Genomic DNA, 13591 nt, shown 5'->3' on the forward strand with positions numbered 1-13591 from the left:
CTCCCAGGACTATGTATTTTCCCAGGACTGTACAGAGAAGCAGTGTGGCTCAGTGGAAAGAGCCCGGGCTTCGGAGTCAGAGGTCATGGGTTCGACTCCCGGCTCTGCCACTTGTCAGCTGTGTGACTGTGGGCAAGTCACTTCACTTTTCTGTGCCTCAGTTACCTCATCTGTAAAATGGGGATTAACTGTGAGCCTCACGTGGGACAACCTGATTACCCTGTATCTCCCCCAGCGCTTAGAACAGTGCTCGGCACATAGTAAGCACTTAACAAATACCAACATTATTATTATTATTTTCCATTAGACTATGCTGCCTCCCCTACTAATAACTCCCTAGGGGGAATATGGGTGGTTGAACACATTCATTTTCCTGAATGGTCTGAACAGTGGCCCTGGAAAGGTGAACCCACTCTTTCACAAAAGTCTTGGGTAAAGTGCTCTTGAACTAAGTGCTCAATAAATACCATTGATCAATTGATTGCACTGTAAATATCTAAACAGCTGCTCTATGGTTAGTCCAAGTGAAGTAACCAGAAACAGAGTGGGTAGGAAAAGACACAATCAATCAGTAAATCAATAATATTTATTGAGCACTGTGAAGCAAAACCCCAAACAATGGGGCAGAGTGGTGGACAGTTGGGAGATAGCAGTAGAGGACAGATCAGCCTGGCATGCAGCCACTAGAGATGGATTGACTGTTTAAGAGAAGCTTAGAGGAGATCAAAATGCGAAGAAAGAGAAATGAAAGTATCACCAAGTCTAAATGATTTCAACAGTGCAGCAAGGAACAGTCTTTACGTGCAAAAGGTTTGGAGGGGATTGGTGATGCATTGGTCTTGTCAACTGCACTCTGACACACCAATAAAAAAGACAACACAATCTCATCATCAAAAGCGTCATCCCCAAACCTGAAGGGAAACTATATGGCAGGTTTTTTGTAACATATATACACATATACATATATATATACACATATGTATATGTATACATATATATATACACATATGTGTGTGTATATATAGAGAGATAAATATCTATCTAGATAGGTAGATATCTACATAGATATATTTACATGTGTAAACTTATGTGAGTTTAGGCCAGTCAGTTTCACCCTTAGCTCAGGATTTTTGTCCAAACACCTAAAAGCCTCCTCTGAGAACAGCTTTTAATTTGCATTTCAGAGTTGTTGAGAGGCAGATTCTTTAGTAAAGGTGTGTATTATCATTTCATTTCAGTAGATGGTGAAACAAGAACCCATGCTGAAGGCTGCCTTGCCTCTCTTTGCCAGATTCATCGTTAGCAATGGCCTGAAGACCAAGCACGGGATTTTCGAGATTATACTGGAGACTGTGGATCACGCCTTGCCTGTGGTTTCCAGGAACAAGGGAATCAGATTATTTGAGGGTGCCATGATGCTCCTTTCTCCTGACTTCCTCCAGCTGTCAGATCCAGATACTCCAGCCCATAATCTAACCTTCCTCTTGGTCCAGCTTCCTCAATATGGTCAGCTCTATCTTAGGGGAGCTGTGCTACTACAGCGCAATTTCACCCAACAGGATGTGGACAACATGAATGTAGCCTACAGGCATATAGAAGGGGGCTCCCAGATCGATCTATTCACTTTTGTGGCTTCTGACGGGACAAACCAAGGCTTTCTTGTAGATGGAAAGCTATCTCAAGAACCTGTGTCTTTCATTATCCAGGCAAGTATGGAAAACACACCATTCACTTTCCAATCCATCAATGAATTCTTTCATGCAAGTCAAATATGCTCTCTCGTCATGGTAGCCAAGGTCTTTTTTTCTACTTTACAGATATCTCATTTTACTAACTTGTGGTTTTCTGCTTTCAAAGGAAACTTTGTATTTAACAGGCAACTATTTTGGCAAAAGCTGTGTAGTGTGTGAGTCAAGCTAATTACTGCAAGAGTCATTTTGCATTTTGAAAACAGTTTCTATTTTAGAAGCCTCAAACACAACACAACTAAGCATAGGAAAATGTTGTTACACCCCAAATGATTTCCTCATCTCTGAACATATTAAAAAAAGGAAAGGTCACTGTTTAGGATGCTCTTATTAGCTCACAAGTTGCTTCCAGATGGTCATTGCCCTAAGGTTCCACTTTTATGAAATTAGAAAATATTTCTTACCAGAATGTTCATGACATCACACACTTTATGTATGCAGTATCATTTGATAATGCCAGGAGTAGGGCTGAAGCCTTGGTCCCCAAACTCTTCTCAGCTCACTCTAGCCTCGACCTTTTGAGCATGGAACATAAACCCTTAGAAAGAGGTGACTTTTCTCCTGCCTCTTCCACCCCTCACTCAAGCAGTTCTCCCCACAACTCAATGGGAATACGCACCCACAGTTTGGCTCTTATAGGGCTGTAAGGCTATGTAAGGCTAGATCAGTCCCTCCCACTTGGTCCCCAGCTCTTACTCCTCTTCCCTGAGAAACCTCAGTGGTGGAGTTGGTGGATGTGGGAGGGTGGCATGAATTACACTGTCTGCTCCCTGACTTTCCCATAACTGTAGACAGGGCCACCATCCTCCCTGTCTCACAAGCCCATAATGTTAGTGATATCCTTGACTCATCGCTCACATTCAACCCACATATTCAATCGGTCACCAAATCCTTCTGTTTTACCTTCACAACACTGCTAAAATCCGCCCTTTCTTCTCCATCCAAACGACTACCATGTTAATCCAAGTACTCACCCTATCCCCCCGTTGATTATGCATAAACCTCTTTGCTGACCTCCCTGCCTCCTGTCTCTCCCGCCACTGTAGTCCCTACTTCACTCTGCTGCCTGAATCACTTTTCTACAAAACCTTTCAGTTCATGTTTCCCTCCTCTTCAAGAACCTCCAGTGGTTGCCCATCCACCTATGCATCAAGCAGAAACTCCTCACCTTACCTGGCCATTTTCCTACTACAACCCAGCCTGCCCACTTTGCTCCTTCTAATGTCAACCTACACACTGTACCTTGATCTCCTCTGTCTTACCGCCAACCTCTCGCCCACATCCTTCCTCTGGCCTGAAACACCTTCCCTTTTCAAATCCGACAGACCGTCACTTGCCCCACCTTCAAAACCTGATTAAAAGCACATCTCCTCCAAGAGGCCTTCCCTGACTAAAACCTCATTTTCTGTTCTCCCATTCCCTTCTGTGTCACCCTTGCACTTGGATTTGCACCCTATATTCACCCCTTCCTCAGCCTCACAGCACTTATGTACATATCTGTAATTTTATATTTATATTAATGTCTGTCTCCCCCTCTAAACTGTAAGCTTGATGTGGGTAGGGAACTTATCAACCAGCTCTGTTCTATTGTACTCGCTGAAGCACTTAGTACACTGTTCTGTTCACAGTAAGTGCTCCATAAATGCGATTGGTTGATTGATAGGAATGAAAGAGGATAGCAAGGAGGGAAGAGAGAGTATGAATGAGCAGGTCATGAGGAGGTTTTTTGCTCTGGCAACCTGGCTCAGGGCACAGCTGGGGTCGGAGGGCAGCGACAGGTACCTAGGTGGATGGGGAGACAGCATCTAATTGGCTGTGATGGCCAGACTGGGCCGTCCTGGTCAGACTGGGCTTTGGATTGCAGAGACACCATATGCTGTGACCCTTCACTCAATCAATCTATCAACATATTTATTGATTGCTTACGGTGTGCAGCGGACTGTCGTAACCACTTGAACAAGTACAATATAACAGAGTTGGTAGACCAGTTCCCTGTCCATAGGGTGCTTATAGTACTAGTAAAATTACCTCATGACACCTCCCCGATAATGCTTGGTCCCCATAGGTCTCTGAGGGGGTCTAAAGCCCCTCTAAACCATTACCACCTCCCATTATCCCAGTTCAGAGAAGCAGCATGGCTCAGTGGAAAGAGCCTGGGCTTGGGAGTCAGAGGTCATCGGTTCTAATTTCAGCTCTGCTGCTTGTCAGCTGTGTGACTTTGGGCAAGTCACTTCACTTCTCTGGGCCTCAGTTACCTCATCTGTAAAATAGGAATTAAAACTGTGAGCCCCACGTGGGACAACCTGATCACCTTGTATCCCCCAGCGCTTAGAACAGTGCTTTGCACATAGTAAGTGCTTAACAAATGCCAACATTATTATTATTATTGTTATTCTTGGACACTACAGCCCCACTCTAGCCCAGGATATTGCTCTCCACCAGCTGAAGAGGCTGCTGCCCTCTACCACCATCCCCTCTGAACTATTTTCAAAACCAGAATTGGGTTCCAGCCTTACTGATGTGTCTGCTGTGTGACATTGGACAAGTCACTTTACTTCTCAAGGCCTCAGTTTTGTCATTTGTAAAATAGGGATTAAATCTCCGTTCTCCCTTCTCTTTTGACTGTGAGCCCCAGATGGGACAGGGACTGTGTGTGACCTTCTTCTCTTATATCTATCTGCCCCGTTGCTTAGCACCGTGTTTGGCACATAGTAAACAATTAACGAATACTATGCTTGCTATTGTTACTCTTGTTAAGTTCCTTTTAATGAAAGCAGCCTATATTGTAGAAGGCAGCAGAAGGTAGTCTGTAGATTTATGACAAAACTGGTTCCTGCAAACTGCATTATTAGTTGAAACCTTGTAAATCAGAACCAAGTTTGTCAGAGAAATAGTGCTGAATAGTTCCTGAACCAAAGTCAGATACCCTGTTTTTGCCAAAAATTACCCAGGATTGTGTACTCAGGTTACATAGCTCCATTAATAATAATTGTGGTACTTCTTAAGCACTTGCTGTGTGCCAAACCCTGTATTTGTCAAGTGCCTATTATGTGTCAGGCACTGTACGAATCACTGGAGTACATTCAAGATAATCAGTTTGGATACAGTCAGTATGCCACATGGGGCCCAGAGCTTTAATCCCCATTTTACAACTGAGGCACAGATAGTTAAGTGACTTGCCCAAGGTCACCAAGCAGAAAAGTGTCAGAGCAGAGATTAGAACCCAGGTCCTCTGACTCCCAGGCCCGTGGTCTTTTCACTAGGCCACGCTGCTTCTTGTGGTCCTGTTCATCTTAAGGAGAAGCATCTTAAGTCGGGGGACTTCCTGTACTCGTCCATCTATTCTTCCCAGCCTCTGGAGGGAGAAGTGAGAAGTTAGGTGTGGGTGGGTGATCTAATGCTTGGTTCCTTTAGAAAGAAATGTGCTCCAAACTTCTCTTTATAATAATCTTTTTTTAAAACTTTAGAACCCTCAGTAGATAGAGCTTAATATTCATAAGTGCCTGTGTCATTGGTACTGATTCAGGTGGACCAACTAGACAAAACAGCTCCACGCATTGTCCGTCTACATTGTCCTTCCAAAGTGGAGTTCCTGAAAAACGGCTGTTACGGAATTTACATCACTTCACATGTTTTGAAGGCATTCGACCCTGACACGGAGGCTGACCAAATTATCTTCAATATTTTACAAGGCCCCCGTTATGGGCATCTGGAAAATATAACAACAGGTATTGGGTTCCTTAATCCTTATAATTGCTTGTTTTAAAACACCCAGTGGCTCACATCAAGGATTGGAGTGCTGGAGAGTAATTAAATTAAGTTGATGGCCATTTGGTAAACACTCCCAGAGGCTTTGTGATAGATGCATTTGATAAATCAATACTGCCATTAAAGAGGATTTAAAGGCTAAAACCCCTACATTCATCTTGGGTAGGGAAACTCAATTCAGATACCCAGCTGTTTATTGTTTATAACTTTCTTTCGTTGCCAGATTGTAATATCTACTGAGAAAGGAAGAGTGTTAGTCCCAAATTAATCTTTGTAACTGATTTTCAGTTCTAAAATAAATCCTCATACCATGTCAATTTTGTAATCCACTTTTACTTGCCTGGTGCTTTGCTTGGGTTATATGTCACTTCTGCCTTGTAACAACAGTGAAGATTGATAGAACTAAACAGGATGGAGCTATGGGGAAGCTGCTTTTGCTAGCATATCCCACTATTCCTTTTCCTTTCCTTTGTTGCTAAACATGATTTTCCCGAACTAAACGTAAAATGATTTTAAAGGGTTGGAAGCTTCCTTATGATCCCCATCTGAGCTTAAAGCAGTTGGAATGGTTCTCATTTCTGAAAAACTAAAGCTGAGCTGTCCTGATTGTATTGGAAAGTATTTTAAAAGAAATCACATAACCATGCCCTCTCTTCTGTAACTGCCCTTTTTAGCGATCCTTTATTCTTTTTCACAGGTGAATTTATCCATGAGAGATTCAGCCAGAAGGATTTGAACAGTAAAACCATTCTTTATATCATCAATCCATCCTTGGAACTGAATTCAGATAGCTTGGAGTTTCAAGTCACAGACCCAACCGGGAACTCTGCCACTCCTCAAATGTAACTGAGAGTTTGCATATTAAATGATCTGGCATGCCGGGTTCCGTGCCTATTAGACCACTGGGTGGTATATAGTGTGTTTTCGGAACCCAGGTTGACTGGTTATTAAGCTGAGAGAAAATTTTTACAAATTCATCTCATAAATTTGATTCAAGAAACATAGAGGAGAGTGGGAAAGAAGGATTTCCTCTTAAGTAGTGTTCAGTAAAGGGAAAGCCAGTCACTTTCTCGATGTGAGGAAACATATGTCCTCACTGTGCATGAGAGCACACCCACCCAGCAACCACAAAGAGTCTTCTGTTTTGACAGGTCTATGTGGGCTAAAATTGTGAATTTAACAGCAGAGGACCTTCTGAGGTTTAGGTCGTTAAATGGGGCAGGTTTCAGAAGGTGAGTGAGGCAACTGCCTCAGAATGTAAGTCAGAGGGGGCAGCTGCATGGTGCGGGGGGTGGCCCAGCTTGAGTTAGGGTATCAGTGCAGTGCGGGAGCCATGAGTGTTTTTGAAAACCCTTAATCCGAGTCAGAAGCAGCAACTCTCTAAACTGGGACGTGGAAGGGGAATGCTATGAAACAAAGGTTGAGGGTTCAGGGGTCTCCCCAGGGAACCTCTCTAGGTTTGGGGGCTTTGAAGGCTGTCCATAGGATGTCACTGTGCCACTCTGTTCCCATTGTACAAAACGTTGCATGCTCTTGCGGTGTATTGTGCTGGCGTCATATGAAACAGGGGTGCAAGATTCATTTTTCCTTGCCTAGGGGTGGCCAAATATCTGGAACCAATTCTTCTTTTAGGTATGGCCTTCCTAAAAATCTGGCTCAGAAAGGAAGAAGGGCCTTCATTAAAGTAATCAGACATCTTGAATTAGACAGGACTCATTCGGATGCTGCCTTTGGCCGTGGCAAGAAGGGACCCGACAGCCCCAGCTGGGAGGAAGGAAAAGGAGGAGCAAAGAAGCTGTGTGGCCTCCTTCCTCTTTTCTTTCACTGGTGCCTTGGCTGAACCAGCTCTTTCTGGGAGATTCCTAGGGGTTTCTGGATAGCCAGAATGCTTTGTTTCAGCTGTGCCAGAAACTCCCCAGGAATGGCCCCAGAAAAGGCCTCTTGAATTGCAGTGGTAGCTGGGTGGTGACGGCAGAGGAAGTGGTTAGTGGTGCTGGCAGTAATTCACTCATTCATTCATTCAGTTGTATTTGTTGAGAGCTTACTGTGTGCAAAGCACTGTAAAGAGTGCTTGGGAAAGTACGATACAACAATGAACAGTGAAATTCCCTGCCCACAACAAGCTTACAGCCTAGATGCGTGGGAGACAGACATCAATACAAATAAATAAAATTACAGTATGTACATAGATGCTGTGGGGCCGGGAGAGGGCAAGAGCAAAGGGAGCAAGTCAGGGCGAAGCAGAAGGGAGTGGGAGATGAGGAAAAGTGGGGCTTAGTCTGGGATGGCCTCTTGGAGGACATGAGTCTTCAATCAGGCTTTAAAGAGGGGGGAAGTAATTGTCTGTCGGATTTGAGGAGGAAGGCCTTTCCAGGCCAGAAGCAGGACATGGGCTAGGGGTCTGCGGCAAGACAGGCGAGATCAAGGCACAGTGAGAAGGTTAGCACTAGAGGAACAAAGTGTGGGCATCCATGGCAGTAGAAGACCATACCAGCGATTTGGTGAGTTCCCCCCCATACCCCACTTTCCCCTTTTCCTTCCTGCTGTCTTCTCTACTTTTCAAGGCTTCTCCCCCTCTCCTTCTCTCTCTTTCTTCCTCTCTCTCTCTCGCTGTCCCTTTCTCCACCCATGTCCTCTTCTCTCTTTAAGGCCCTTCCTCCATTCTGCTTGGGTGGCCAGAAATTTAAAATGTGGGTTTCATAGTTTCATATTTTTAACCAAAGAGTATTTTGCCTCCACTGGACCCTCCCCATTCTTTAAAGAAAGTGAAGGAAAAGTTAAAAGCTGGTGATTGTTTCTGTTTGCTAGTGAAATGGACATTTCCTCTAGACTGTAAGCTCCTTGTGAGCAGAGAACAGTCTACCAGCTCTATTATATTGTATTCTCCCAAGCACTTAGTACAATGCTCTGCAAACAGTAAGCACTCAATAAATGTGATCAATTCTTTTCAGAAGGGGATGGGAAAAATATAGTAAAAGGACTTAAGGAATCAAGCAATATTTAAATTTAAGAGATTATCAAAATTCTCAGAATTAACACGAGTAATCAGCCATTTGCTGCAGGGTCCCATTTCTAGAGCATGGAATAACTTACTAACTGACTCAAGGTCAAAGAAACTAAAGTCACTGAAGGTTTATCAGATTCCTTCCTGCCTGCCTGCCTTTGTGTCTGCTATCAACTTTTTGTTTACTCATTCCCATAATGCCATACCCCTCCCTTGAATTTTTCCATTTATCTTGGGTTTTTCACTTGAGCATGAGAGAGTATGGTGTTCTTATCACCTTACCCTTACACTTGGACATCAGCAGGGCTTAAATTGGACAGGAGAATGGGATGAGGAAATACTTTGGTTGTCAGGACAATTTTGTTTTCCTTCCAAGTACACTACCATTAGTCCTTTGCAGTCCTGGGTCAGCTGATCCAGGCCTTAAGTAAAGAACATAATCTTATCAAAATTTATAACAAATTGAATTAATGAAAGTTATAAATGTTTTAAATTTTTTTTTCATTTTGTGCATTACTAATTTTTTTCTTTAACTTGAACAAAATGAATAGGACTTGGAAGAGCTCACTGCATGCAGGGAACAGGTCTACCAACTCTGTTATATTGTACTCTCCCAAGCGCTTAGTATAGTCATCTGCACGCAGTAGGCACTCAATAAATACTACTGACCGATCGATTGAGTCAAAACGGCGGGAAAGAAGGACCGCAAAAGGTTAACATGCTAAACTGCAATCTCTGGGCTTACCAGGAGATGTCTCTAGAGTATCCCAGATAAATTCAGCTAAAACACTCTAGTGATCCTGGCTGCTTATGCTTTTAAATGCCTAATAATTACCCTGTGGCTATCTGCAGTTTGAGGACTGGAAATGCTCTCAGCACAGTCGTTAGGCCGGACATTAGGAGTGAAATGCCTCGTGAAACCTTTTGCAATTAAAACGCTTGTTTCCAGGATTTAAAGGAGAACTAAGGTACAAGGAAAAGAAAGAAACCTGAGCCACCTAAGGATTCGAAGTGGCCAATTTTGATTATGTTGTCCCCAGAACCCAGTTCACTCCTCAGCTGCAATATAGGATTCTTATTAAATAATGTTGATCACTCAATCCATCAGTCAGTGGTATTTATTGAGCATTTACTGGTGCAGAGCACTGTACTAAGTGCTCAGGAGAGTACAATAGACAGAGTTGGTAGACATGATCCCTGTGATAATGATGAGGGTGGGCAATTCTGGTTTTCTTGTGGGGTCATGAGCTCCTCCCTTGGGAGTGCAAATGCAAAAACAGAGAGGCTGTTATTTATGGCTTGATTACTGAATTACTGTTACCTGAAGGACTCTAAAAAGACTAATAATTGTGGTATTCGTTAAACTCTTATTCTGTGCCAAGCACTGTACTGAGTGCAGTGGTAGATACAATACGAGCAGATCAGACAAAATCCCTGTCCCACCTGGGGCACACGGTCTAAGGGCAAGGGAGAATTGCTATCGTATCCCCATTTTAATAAATGAGGAAATTGAGACCCAGAGAAGTTGAAGTATTTGCTCAAGGTCACATAGGCAAGTGGCAGAGGCAGGATTAGAGCCCAAGTCTCCTGACTCATCCCAACATCCCAGCAAAGTGATGTAGTAATGCTCTTTACAGCCAGTAAGATAATTTCTCAGCAATTGACAAAGATTCCCTCTCTTTTTGTGGAAATTATTAAAATAAATGTTTGTTTTCTCCCAAAGGTTCTCCTAATCCACTGCTTTTCAATGGTAACTCTCATCTCCACAAATTTCTGCTTTAACTCAATCAATCAATCATATTTATTGAGCACTTATTGTGTGCAGAGCACTGTACTAAGCGCTTGGGAGAATACAGTATAAATGTTGGCAGATGTGTTCTCTGCCCACAGTGAGATTACAGTCTAGGGCTAGTAAAACACAGATTGCGTCTTTGAATTTCTTTTTCTACCTCTATGTAGATGTCCTTCATTCTCAAAGATGACTCTACTGATGGTGAGATCCTATCCATGTTTGCAAATATACCTGAAAAGATCAATGTTTGATTAATCTTCCCTTTTGAATTGTTTGCTCATAAAAATAGCTCTTTGCTGCATTGATATTTTTGTCTGATCATGGTCTGTCTCTGTTTTCAAAGCTACCTCCTGGTATCACGATATTTGAGAAGTTGTTCCTCAGTAAGAGCAGCCCCTCACTAATTTCTTGTAATAATTTCTTGCCAGGCTTGTAATAATTGTGGTATTTTTTAAGCACCTACTATGTGCCAGCCACTGTACTAAGCTCTGTACTAAGCAGATAGGGTTGGACACAGTTCCTGTCCCATGTAGGGCTCACAGTCTTAATTCCCATTTTACAGATGAAGTAATTTAGGCATAGAGAAATGAAGTGACTTGCCCAAGGTCACACAGCAGACAAGTGGCAGAGCCGAGATTAGAACCCATGACCTTCTGACTCCCAGGCCCGTGCTCTAGCTACTACACCATTGTCTGTTTGCTGCAGTGGTCACCCAACATTTTGCTGCTATGTCATGTTATCTAGTACTGTGCTTCCCAGGGTCTTCAAATTGCTTTTCTTCCTTCCTGGCTTCTGTGTACCCCCTTTCCGTTGGTTCTCGGTCCCAAAGTTTCAGGACCAAGACTCACCTGTCATCACAGAAAACTACTCATGTGTCACACAACCACCTAGTCTCCTCACGTACCTTGCCCAGCAGAGCTGTTTTGCTCTGAGCATTACTTCAATGCTGGGAAGCTGACTGCATTCCAGGATACCTTGTCCTGCTCTTTGATGTTGAGATGATGGTAAAGCTGCTCCAGGAGCTGGCTGTGTCTTCTGTAGTTAGCCATATTGAAGGTTGAACACTGCAAGAGTCTACAGACCTTCAACTTGTTATGGAACCTGATGCTCCACTGTCACCACCCTCTGTTTTCCAGTCTGCCAAAACGCAAGTTGTCTTTGTTGATTCAGTTTCCTACATTTTTGTCTGTTGTTGCAACTTCAGATAGTGGTGTCTAGGTAGCAGAATTCAGTTCTGGGTTGCCAAAGAAAGTCACTGGTAGTATTTAGGGTTTCCCTATAGATTAGATTCATTCAGTCTTATAGTCAGTCCATAGCACTGTGACTCAGAATCATTAGTATGTCTTTTTTTTTGGTATGTGCCTACAAATCACACAATCATCAGCATATAGCAATTTCCAAACTGCAATCTCAAGGAGTATCGATGATGCTTACAGTTTATTGAGCTGGAAAAGTGTTTTGGTGGCTCATAGTCATGCTCTGGCTCTAGCTTTGAAATTCTTCAATGCATCTTAAGCATAATGGCAAGGAATACATTGAATAGGACTGGGACCTACCACACAGCCCTGCTTCACTCCAGTGGTGTTGGAAAGAGGGTCAGAATGCGCATCTTCAAATCCTACTCAATTCATCGTGGTGAAGCTAAAAAATCTTGGTGAATCTCTCACCATATTTACTTATCATTTGTCAGATCCAAGATCTGCTGATGGATTGTGATGGGGCAGAGGTGAGAGATTGTGAATGGTGCCGCATAAGCCACTAGAACTGAAGTCATTTCATTTGTGAGGGTTCTCTGTCCTGGAAGATTTGCTAGCCATTCAGAAGACAGTAAGATGGTGACCCAAATGGTGAACTGAAGTCTGCTTCATTTAGTCTGCTATATATATAAAGAGAGATATATACATAATGGATGAATAGCATTCAGCCACTACTGAACTTTAGTCTCCTTTGGGTTTGGAACATAGCAACAGACTCTCTAGTCTCTGTGGAAGATAAATAACTTCTTCGGTTGAGGCTAAACTAATATTTGACCGACTGAATTGCCCCTTCAAAAGGAGCCTGATTTTCTAGTGTCAATGAGTTACAGTATTTGTAAAGAGGGAGCAGAGTAATAAGAGCATTTTATTACTCTAAATTCTAAGAAAATCAGAGGCGGCTTAGGTCCAAATAAATCCTCGAGACCTCACCAGTTAATGGTTTAACTCTGAGCCAGTGATTTCCTTCACCGAGAAGACCATATCTTTTTCATCCTTCAGCATCATGACAGGGAACTGGTTGAAATGAACATTTGGGGTTCTGACACTGTTGGGTTCCCTGCAGTTCTAGGGAAGATCAGTTTCCACCTATATCCACATGGTTCCAATTAGGACTCCCCTCTGCTTTAAGTGTTTCACTCTTTAATTGTTTTCAAAACCTTGGAGACACCATACCAATTCAGAGTCTTCCCCTGGTCCTAAGAACCCCATAAAGACTGAGACCAATCTAGAGGTCCATTTGACCAGCCCCCATCAAGTTCTGGTCTTTGTTCTGAGAGACCAGACTGCCCTGGAGGAGGGGCATTCTTGGTCAAACAATAACCCAGACTCACTATAGGGAGCTGCTGACTTCCTCAATCTTGATCTTCTTGGGATTCAGGGTCTCCCAGATTAAGAGTCTGGCCCAACAGATCTTGACTTGAACCCAGAAAGTTTAAGAAGAATCAAATCAACTTCCAGATGTAGGGTGCCAGGCAGTGAGTGAGTATTTGTTTGGCTCACAATATTCAGCTTGTAATCAAGCAAACTTCTATTCTAATATGGCTCTCCAAGTATATTTAGAAAGACAAGGTCTTGGTTGACTGAGCCATAGACCCTAACCCATCAAATGTTTCCAGAAAAAAATACCATCACTGACTATGTTGCTAAAGTTTACATGTTGCATTTCTGGCAAGAGCTTTTTTAAATTTATTTTCCAAAATTGGCTAGTTTCCTTTTGCTTCTGAGAAGAGTGTTTGTCAGACGAAATGCTGGTCTGTTTTCAGTGTGGAATCAGTATCCCAGCTCTGGGTGACACTGCATAGCTCAATGAAGGATTTAGGTGCACTTGTTTCAGAGTGGTCTTTCCTCATCAGAGCCTTTGCTAATTGGGGTTGGTGGGGGGTGGTGGGCAATCACAGTCAGTAGCAGGGATCAGGCCTTCCAAATCTGTTCACAGATAGAAGGGGTCCAGGTAAGAGAGTGTGGATGGCTCAGACTACTGCAAAAACAACTCAAGATCATATCTTGATAGTGGTAGGACATA

The 13591-nt window shown here is 43.0% G+C and overlaps 1 protein-coding gene across 8 annotated transcripts in view; it reads left to right on the forward strand.

Annotated features, from left to right (window-relative positions):
• FREM1 (FRAS1 related extracellular matrix 1) overlaps positions 1-13591 on the forward strand; it is a 157972-nt gene that overhangs the window by 121642 nt on the left and 22739 nt on the right. For 6 of the 8 annotated variants that reach the window (XR_003756015.2, XM_029055735.2, XM_029055733.2 and 3 more), the window contains exons 25-27: positions 1292-1706; positions 5275-5476; positions 6214-6358. Coding sequence is in view for 7 of the 8 variants with exons in the window: in XM_029055735.2 (XP_028911568.1) it covers positions 1292-1706; positions 5275-5476; positions 6214-6358 (762 nt within the window). In the remaining variant the exon portion in view is untranslated. Of the gene's footprint in view, positions 1-1241; positions 1707-5274; positions 5477-6213; positions 6359-13591 lie in introns of those variants that run through there. The other 2 variants (XM_001507686.5, XM_039910811.1) reach the window with 2 other exon arrangements.

Source organism: Ornithorhynchus anatinus, chromosome X5 (assembly GCF_004115215.2).
Source record: "Ornithorhynchus anatinus isolate Pmale09 chromosome X5, mOrnAna1.pri.v4, whole genome shotgun sequence".
NCBI classification, from domain to species: domain Eukaryota; kingdom Metazoa; phylum Chordata; class Mammalia; order Monotremata; family Ornithorhynchidae; genus Ornithorhynchus; species Ornithorhynchus anatinus.